The sequence below is a fragment of the Fringilla coelebs genome (assembly GCF_963513975.1).
Source record: "Fringilla coelebs genome assembly, chromosome: 16".
In the NCBI taxonomy this organism is placed as follows: Eukaryota; Metazoa; Chordata; class Aves; order Passeriformes; family Fringillidae; genus Fringilla; species Fringilla coelebs.
Window position 1 is genome coordinate 9,652,546 of NC_140042.1, and position 10,142 is coordinate 9,662,687.

General features: G+C 41.4%; 1 protein-coding gene across 1 annotated transcript in view; it reads left to right on the forward strand.

Moving 5' to 3' along the window:
• Positions 1-740: 740 nt before the first annotated feature.
• The window catches only part of ERCC4 (ERCC excision repair 4, endonuclease catalytic subunit), a gene marked incomplete at its 5' end in the record, with an annotated part of 12,458 nt that continues 3,056 nt past the window's right edge, over positions 741-10,142 (forward strand). The window contains 8 exons of the mRNA XM_084216592.1: positions 741-914; positions 2,336-2,516; positions 5,200-5,395; positions 6,754-6,961; positions 8,035-8,215; positions 8,564-8,698; positions 9,273-9,427; positions 10,011-10,024. Coding sequence (XP_084072718.1) covers positions 741-914; positions 2,336-2,516; positions 5,200-5,395; positions 6,754-6,961; positions 8,035-8,215; positions 8,564-8,698; positions 9,273-9,427; positions 10,011-10,024 — 1,244 coding nt within the window. The remainder of the gene's footprint in view (positions 915-2,335; positions 2,517-5,199; positions 5,396-6,753; positions 6,962-8,034; positions 8,216-8,563; positions 8,699-9,272; positions 9,428-10,010; positions 10,025-10,142) is intronic.

The following is a 10,142-nucleotide window of genomic DNA, read 5'->3' on the forward strand; positions in this document are numbered from 1 at the left end:
GATTCCATGATGCTCGGCTGAATTGCAGGGAAAGACTGAGGAGTGCCCTGCATTTCCAGCTGTTTCTGAAAGCAGCTCTGAGGGGCGCCTTCACCCTCTGGACACAAACTGCGTTTTGCGCACTGACCGGGGCGGGCACCACGGAAACGGCGAGGGGCCGGTGCCTTGTGAGAGGAGTGCTCAGGAGAGTTTGGGTTTGGTGCTTAAAAAATGCAACTACCCAGTAAAAAAAGTAATGGAATTACAGAATATTCTGAGTAGGAAGGACTCACAAGAACCATCGATCCAGCTCCTGGTCCTGCACAGGACACTCTAACAATCCCGCCCTGTGCCTGAGGGCATCCGAATGCTCCTGAAGCACCGTCAGCCTCGGGGCCGTGACCACTGCCCTGAGGGCCCTGTTCAGTGCCCACCCTATGGGTGAAAGACCTTTTCCTCGTACCTAACACAAACACGAAATGATTGGAAAAAACCGGCTACCTCGCATTTCCACTCTGCACACACTCCCCGCACGGGGAGAAGCGGAGGCTCAGCTGGAGTAGGAGCCCGTGTGTGGGGTCCCGTCCCCGCCCGCTGTGGGTATCCGTGAGGGGACGGACGTTTCCCTCAGGGACCCTCCCGTCCGCGCGCCCCGGGACCCCCGCGCGCGGGGCGGGAAACGGCCCGCCCTGGAGGACCGCGCGGGGGCCCGGCAGGGGGCGCTGTCGGGGCGCGCGCGCGTGCGCGTGCGCGGTGCCGCGATGGCGGCGCTGCTGGAGCACGAGAGCCAGATCTTCCTGGAGCTGTTCCACCGCGACGGGCTCGTCGTGTGCGCCCGCGGGCTCGGCATCGACCGCCTGCTGCTGCGCTTCCTGCGCCTCTACTGCGAGCCCGCCAGCCTCGTGCTCGTGCTCAACACCAGCCCCGCCGAGGAGGTGAGGGCAGCTGCCAGCGCCCGCCCCTTCCCTTCCCGGCTGCGGCGGGCGCGTCCTGGGGGCGGCCGGCGGCTCTGTGGCTGCCCCGGCCGGCGGAGCGGCTCCGCGGGCTGGCGGGAGGGTGTGCGGGCTCCGGTGAGGGCAGCGCGGGGGGCGGCCCGGGCGCTGTGCACCGGCCCCGGCACGGAACCACGGAACGGGTCAGGCTGGTAGGGAGCACTGTGGCTCATCTCTCATTCCCTGCCCAGGCAGGGTCGTTCCCGAGCACACAGCACAGGATTTTGTCCGGATGGTTCTGGAGTATCTCCAGCAAGGGAGACTCCACAGCCTCTCTGGACAATCTGTCCCAGGGCTCGGTCACTCACAGGGAGGAAGTTCTTCCTCATGTTCAGGTGGAACTTCCCGGGCATCAATTCCTGCCCGTTCCTCCTGTGCCATTGCTGGGCCCCGGGAGCAGAGCCCGGTCCCTGCTCGGAGCCCTCCCTGCTCACACTGACAGGCCCTGCTGAGGTCTCCTCTCAGCCATCTCCTCTGGAGGCTCAACAGCCTCAGCTCCTACTCACAAGAGAGGGGTTGCCTCCCTGACCTGCTGGCAACGCTCTTCCTGATGCACCCCAGGATCTCCTTGGCCTTCTTGGCCACAAGGCACTGCTGGCTCAGGGACAGCTTGTTGTCCACCCCCAGGTCCTGGGGAAGCTGTCAAACCACGCACATTCAGGATCGGGGCAGTTTGGTTTCTACTCCTGCAGAACAATGAAGTCCTAGTAACACTAATGAGCTAAAACAAATACATAACTTTTAAGTAACCAGTGAGGAGAAAGGAATGAAACATGCTTGTCAGGCTTGATGGGTTTGTTCCTAATTGCACAAAAAAAACCTACTCTTTTTTCTCTGGAACCAGGCAAATTTCCCACCATCAGGAAGGGGAGGTCTTGGGGGACCTTTTATAGCAACCCTAGGTGAATAAAGATCACAGCTCTAGTTTATAAGATTAAGCTTGGTGTATATGATCTACCTGCTGTAGTCATCTCTATAGTCATACTATAGGTGATGGCACTAAAAGATGATCTCTTCCCAGTTCTCTGTTCTTAAGGTAGTATTAAAATTGCATTTTCTGTGAAAATGAGATATTGAAATATAAGAAAATGTAATCTCTTTGAAGTCAGTTGCTCATTTTTATGTAAGTATTGTCTAGTACTACTATCTAGATTTTTTAAATCACCTAGATGAGTTTGAAACTGAAAAAAGTATGTCAAAGAAGAAAAAATCATAATAATTCTGACTTCTTTTAGTATCTTATACTAACAGCTCTTCAAAATTACCAGAGTATATAAATTACCAGAGTGAAATAAAGGTGCTTTATGGATCCCTTTCTCTGAATACCACAATAATGTCTTGTGTATTTATTGTGTTTGGTTTAGGAGTATTTTATTGATCAGCTGAGGTCAGATGGAGTTGTTCATCTCCCTCGACGTGTTACCAATGAAATTGCAAATAATACTCGATATGAATTTTATACACAAGGAGGAGTCATCTTTGCAACAAGTCGGATCCTTGTGGTAGATTTCCTTACTGATAGAATTCCTGCCAATCTCATTACTGGTAAGAGCTTAATGAAATAAAGGTAGGAGTATTCTGTTTGAAAATACACAAAGCTTAAAAAAAAATTCTATACTAACAGGTATTGAGGTTGAAGAATTATTCCTTTTTTTTCCCCCCATGAAGACTGAGGTGAAAGGAGCAAATATGTAGTTCTTTTGTTCCTTTTTTTTTTCCCTTCTCAACTCATTTGCCTTATTTAATCATACAGTTTAAAAAGACTTTCAAAGAAAAATAACTGATTGCACTTGGTGAAATAGTGTCCTGGGGTCTATTGAACACTGGCCTATCATTAAAACAGATTTTAGATGTCATGCTTTATGAGCCGTGCATACTACCTATATTTTTGCATTAACAACTTCTCATAAAAAAATACCTCACTAATCTTTGTATTGACACACTTGGATACTATGCAAATAGCAGTATTACAAAGTAATGCTGTTACTGTAATTGTAAAGATTTGGAGAATAGCTTGCAACCTTTTTTTGTAGTTATATAAAAGTTATACATGGAAGATGTGAGAGTTACCCTTCTCTTCTTGTGCTCTGTTCCCCTTCTCCCCCAGCCACTCTTGTTTTTATCTTCCTGTCTAAGCTGGAAACTCTGTTACAGCCTGGAGAACTGGAAAAAGAGAAAAGAGAGTTCTAAGAGCCAGGGATTTAAGAATACTTTACTGTTTTTTAAGTATTAACATCTTAATGATTAAACATAGCTGAATATTGTATGCTTAAATGAATGTGAGTTTCTGCTTCAGAAGCTGTACCTCCTTCCTTTTAGTCAAGCTACAGCAAGTTCTACTCTAAAACATTTTGAACACTTTTATGCTGGAGTTGAAGCACACCAGATTTCTAAGTTCAAAAGAAGTTCACAGATTTTCTGGACAACCTGTGTTAATTTCTCTTTTTCCCTTGACTTCTTCCTCTTTACCTTTCTACCCTACCAAAGATGAAAAAAAAAGAAAAAAAGATGAAAAAAAGAAATACTGTAAAGTTTTAAAACTGGTGCTGTCCTTTAGTGCCACAGAACTGTGACAGGTTTTGCATTGCCACCAGAGGTCGGTGTGAGAGCAGCTGCAATCGACTGGTGGCTTCATTCCCAGCCTCCCAACACCTGGGTCTGTGTGCCTTGTCTGTGTGTGAGATTGTACAGCAAAATCTTGTAGTAGTGTTTCATGAGGAGATAACAGCAAAAGCCTTTCTAGGTGTTAAAAATGTCATTTGTAAAATCAGCGTGAATTAACATCTGATGAACTCATAAATCCAGCTAAATGAGGATAAGAAATTACCACTGCAGTAAAGCAGAATTATTCCTGGTGGTTTTAGCTGAGTAGGAATGATGTACTTGACAGCACAGTGAAACTGATGCAAGTTGGTGTAGTAAAAAGTGGCAAGTTGTTTCTACCAAGGCCTGCAGAGCAGGTGTGAACTCCCTTCATAAGCAGGGAGGTATTACAATAAACACAGTCTTACTGACCTGTTAGAAATTCTGTCTTTCCTGTCATGTCCGTCTGGGGTCACATCTTGAAAAATTTGGAAGGTGTTCAGAGATGATCATTATTATGTACTGAAAAATTTGCTTCATAGGACAGGTTTGACAAATTCTAGATAGAAAAATACCTTGTAGTGGATTATTTAAGGACTTAATTATGAATGGTGAGCAGTTATATGGAAGTCTATTTTTTGGATCCTTTTTCATTTAGCAAGCAAAGGCACATAAAATCAATGGCTGTGTGCTGAGTTGAAGAGACTTGTTACAGGAATTAAATGCTCTGTAAGTTTATTAGCTTATGTAGGCACAAGGTAAAACCTGTGGTGTTTGATGTCCTTTGCTTCCATTTTAGAAAGGCATTTATGATTCCCCTGGAAGCTGTGAACAGATTCCACATAGGCCTGAATTCAGTAGGGGGAGAGGGAAAATAATGCTGAGTGCTGTTTAACATGATTAGCATGAGGAAAAAACAAGCCTTGGTATAGCAAATCTTGGCTGAGTGAACTGTGAACTCCGGGAATGTTTGCCTCAACCACATAATTAAATTAAACTCTTGTTTCATTTCTCTTTATTGAAATGTGCTTGATAAGTCTTTTTATTCCTACTGCACCCATAACCAAGAAGAAAACTGGTGGTGTGCTCATATATTTGATAATACTTGCTGTCCTTGAGTGTGAATGTGGGAGAGAAAAGCAAAATAAATGTTTTCAGAAGTTCTTTGATTGTGTAAACACTTGAACTGTTACCAATGAAAGTTACTTGACAAGTCTGTAATTCCAGAATTTCTCTAAACAAAAGAATTCAACTATCACAGCCTCGAACACATCAAACTTGCTTTGTTGTGACAGTGTGTTATTTTGTGCATCTGCTTTCCTGCTTTTAAAAGACTCAAGTTCAAGTTATGCCTCAGTAGTACAGAATTTTCCTAGCTAGTAAATTCTGCCACTCATTCACAAGCTTTTTTTTTTTCTGTTAAAGGTGCATTATTAACCCAGTTCTGTTCATGGTACTGAAACTGAGGAGTTACTTGTTTTGACCACAGAATGTTTGTTCAACCTTCATTTTAGAAGACTTAAATTCCTGTATTTAAACAACAGTAGAAGAACAAGACAGTTGTGATGAAAAATCTGTACAAACCTGGACCTTTCTGTATTTTTGATTTTTTTTTTTAACTTGATTATTTTTTTTCTCTTGCCAGGCATTTTGGTGTACAAAGCACACAGAATCATTGAGTCCTGTCAGGAAGCGTTCATCTTGCGACTTTATCGCCAGAAGAACAAGCAAGGCTTCATTAAAGCTTTTACAGATAATGCAGTTGCATTTAACACTGGCTTTTGTCATGTGGAAAGAGTGATGAAAAATCTTTTTGTTGGGAAGCTTTATCTGTGGCCAAGGTGAGGCACTTCTTTACTTCACTGGAGAGTTAAACTTAGAGGAAAGATGAAGGATGTTATAGCAGGTTTCTAAGAAAATGAAGTGTATGCAGTCACACTGCTAATCTGTGTTCCTTCCTCTATTCCCAAACAAAATTTTTTCAGTTTTTGACAGAAGTGGTGTTAAAGATGCTGAATTTCTGAGAGTATTTTTGAAAATGGACTGCAGTTGACTGTATTAAGGGAATGAACCTTATGGCAGAGCTCTCCTGTTAGTCAACAGAAATCACAGCACAAAATGACATTCTTAACAGTTTAAGAAAAACTTCTCTTGCTAAACAAGAGAACTTAAGCCGTGAAATGACAGGAAAACAGTCTCTCAGTTCTGGTATTCATGGATGTGTTTGTTTCCAGCTGTTATGAAACTCCGTGCATCTCTTTCTACATGACAGAGTATTTTAATCTTCTTACACACATATGCTGTGTATGAAGAACATTTCTTGATGGCTGTTAAAAAATTAATTGCCAAAATGTAGCATGCACAGATTCTTCCAGGAGCAGATCCACAGATGGAACTGAACACTCTGATGACCCAGTCAGTGCTTTTGCCCTGGGCAGGAGCTCTGCTCATTTGTTCCGTTAGTCCAGGCTGGAATGTGTTTCATTCCTCCTTAATGAATGGCTCCTCTGCACTGTGAATTCCTTAACAGTCTTTCAGTATCCCAGGGAAGTAGAAGTGGACATACCTGGGGTAGCAAAGGTTGAGTAGAAGCTCTCTAGATTTCCTTCCTTGACTTCCATGAAAAGACCTGGGGCTGCAGGCTGCAGTGAGGGAAATATCAGTGGATTTGCAGAGGTCAGCAGCAATCAGGTTCTCTGAGCCTCCTCTTGTCAGGAAGAGTCAGGTGGCCTCTCTGGATCTGTGCAGCTGGAGTGGCTCCAAGGACAACCCTTCTTGGGTTCCAGCAAGGACCTGCAGGTTGTCATTGCAAGCTGGAACATCATAAAATCTGCTGGTGCAGCCATGGGATTTCAGAGAATTTATGAACCCCTTCCAGTTTCTCCCTTATATGATTTTTTGGGCTTATTTTAATATTTGTTATGTGTGATGATGATGCAGAATCCAGTGCAGTAATTTTCCATGGATCATTCACCAGCACTGTAGGCTCACATGACTAGAATGACTACAGTCACAATTGTGGAACAGATGGTTTTCCAAGGCTGTTCATGAGATCCTCACATCAGTAGAAGCTGCTTTTGGAATTAACTTAGTTGTTTACATTTTAAATAATTGTAATTGTAGTTTGTACAAACTTTTGAATAATTCTAAGTCCAATAAAACTATCCATGTCAATCTTAAGAAGCTGTTTTTCTCTTAGATTTCATATAGCAGTGCACTCGTTTTTAGAGAAGCATAAACCTGAAGTGGTGGAAATCCACGTGGCAATGACCCCTGCTATGCTTGCTATCCAGACTGCAATCCTGGACATTCTGAACGCATGTCTGAAGGAACTGAAACGTTACAACCCAGCTCTTGAAGTAGAAGATCTATCTTTAGAGAATGCTATTGCTAAACCTTTTGACAAGGTAACAATTTTGATTGTTCTGCAGTGTCTAAGTAACAGGATATAGATCTCCAAAGTGCCTGCCATGCAAACAGAAATGTTATTTGCAAAATAAATAACAAGGAGCAGTTGAGTGCTGTCCCTTGACATGTTTATTACTGGTACTAGGGGATGTAATGGTGATGTGACACTTGCCAGTAGGGTTTTTGATGTATTGGTATTATTGTTCTTCCTTCATTTCCAAAGTCCCAAGAGTAAGAACACCCCAGTTCGTGGTTATAATAATAATTGTTGCTGCTGTTATTAAAAAGACAGCTGCAACTTCAGCTCAGAATACTTTGGAGATAAGTATCAGTAATTGCCATACACATACTTCCCTTTTCCTTTTGAATTTCTTGCTTGTGTTTTTTATTTTCTCTAGTAGGAGAAGCACTGTATGTAATAGACAATATGCACATGGATGCATCTGTTGTATCTTTAATCATTATATTTGTCAATAACTTTGGGTTCACTGTTATTTTTGACAGATCTGAAATGTGTGGTACACATGTGCTTTCCTTAGGGTGAAATCAATTGTCATAGTGCAACACAGTTAGTGGTTAACTGTGATTTAATCTGGATGGAAGGCTTTCTGTACTTTAAATATTTGAAGGTTCTTTCTTAGCCTCTCTAAGTTGCACATCTTCATGGTACCTATCTTGATTTTGGAAACTAAATAACATTATAATGGTTTTTTCTGTACTTAAGTAAAGGACACTAGATACAAAGTACAACAGGCCAGTACCAGTAAAATAAGGGTGTTTTTTTGTAATTTTACCAGTATTTTGTTATTAGATGGAGATGAAAGCATTAAATTATGTATCCTAATTGTTGAAATGTGTTTCATAAAGACATCTATATTATGTTAACTTTGCTAAAATATGGTAACTTATATCAAAACAAATATCTCACCAGTACATATTTAATTTGGTATCTGGGATAACTTTGGGAAACCAGAGCGTCCCTTGTAAAGTTAAAGTGCATTCTCAGCTTGATAGAAGCTACAATGCAATGCTGTATGTTTGACTCTCCAAACTTTCCAATTTTAATTTCCAGACAATCCGCCATTATTTAGATCCTCTCTGGCATCAGCTCGGAGCTAAAACAAAGTCTTTGGTCCAGGATTTGAAGATCCTACGTACTTTGCTACTGTATCTAACCCAGTATGATTGTGTCACTTTCCTTAATCTCCTGGAGTCACTGAAAGCTAGTGAAAAAGCTTTTGGTGAGAATTCAGGTAAACATGGAATAACCACACAAGTTAATGCATGAAACGGTGCAATGTTGATGTTTTTAATTATCATTCCCAAACATATGAAGGTACCTAATTAGGTTTTACACAACCAGCCATAAGGACGTAGGTTTTTATTGACAGATAATTCTTTCATCTTCCCACTTAACTGCTGTTACTTAACAGAGTGCGATTTGCATCACATTTTTGTCTTCTATTAAGCTGATGATTACACAGTAAGCAGGTAGGGCAGGTATTCCAGCTGAAGATCTGGGGCTTTTATTGCAGAGGATTGGAACACGTACACATTGCAGATGTCAAACTACTCCTGCTTCCTTCTCATTTCCTCTCCAGGCTGGCTGTTCCTTGACTCCAGTACTTCAATGTTTGTGAATGCTCGGGCTCGAGTTTATCGCATTGCAGATGAGAAACTGAATCAGAAAGGCAAAGGCTCAGGCTCTGAGAAACGTGATGTAAAGAAGGAAAATGGTACTGATCATTCCTAATTTTAAGTTTAAGAGTGTCACACGATTCCAAGTGCTTTGCATATTATTACTTGTACTCTGGTTCCCTGCTTGAACTTCCACAGCTCAGGATCTCAGTCTGTTAGCTGGGATAAATTGAGATGTAATCTTAGCTCCAAAAGCATATGATAAACTACGTAAGAGTCACGAAGTAAGGGATTCTCCTAAGCTTGCTCAGCTGATCACTGGAAGAGCTTTTGTGAAATTGTTCTTGCATTACATTGATGTTTAGCTTCATCTCTATTATCTTATGTGAAAGAGTAGGAGGCTGTGGTTGCTTTTATTAAAAAAATATATTCAGGAGTTTCAGAATTGAAGAATGAGTGCATACTTCAGTGTTTTGCTTCACAAAAGCATTTATCTCCATTTTTAAATTTAAGAGTGTTCTCCATCTCATTAGCATAACAAGTTGCATATGTAGGCTGTTGAATATCATATATGCCAACAACCATCACACTATTGACATCTAACCACTGACTTAAAATCTGAAGAGTATTTTGCCTGCAAGAGCTGCTATGTTCAACCTTACTTTGTTTCAGAACTGAAAAGGGAATTGGTTCTAGAAAGTAATCCAAAATGGGAAGCTTTGAGAGAAGTACTGAAAGAGATTGAAAATGAGAATAAGAACAGTGACAACCTTGGTGGTCCAGGTGAGAGAATACTAAATTATGCAAGTTTTCCAGGAATTCTACTGGTTTGTATTTCTGCTTGACCTTGGAGAGAAGGAACTAACTCTTTTCTGTAGTTTTATCAAAGAGCTTTTTTTAAATTTAGTAATATGCGGCCTCAAGATGAAGAATTTATGTACATTATGTACATAAACTATGTAAAATTAAATTCTTATTAGTTCTTGCTCTAAAAGAGAAATGCTGTTCCTGCAATACAATACTTTTTAGGAAATAACCTGCATTATTCTGAAAAAACATTTTTGGTTACATTTCAGTAGTGTACTGGTACCTCAGTTCCAAGCCAAATAAAACAGATGTGGAGATTTATAATGATCAAGGTACCATTCACTCATTTCTGAAGCTTCAGTTCAAAACAAAAATAGGGGGTCTGTCTTACACCCTTTCTAACTTGCACATTCTTCTCATGCACCTGAAAATTTGCTTTGCATGGGTTGCATATAAATGAGGTAGAGATTAGGAGGCAAGGAAGAGAGTCTAACTGCTTTTCTGCCTTTCCTATTTTTAGGGCTTTTCATTCCCTTAAAATTTAGCAAGTTTTATTTTAGGAAATAGTAAGGGTAAAAAAGTGCTCTTTTCTCCCACCCACAGTGTTCTGATTCTGGGTAAGAACTGGCTCTCTCTCCTAGTGTTGTAGGAGTTTGTCTGAGTCAGCTTGCGGAGAATTGTTATTCACAAATGTCAATAATACTGTGTGAAATGTGTTTTGTAGACTCTCTAACA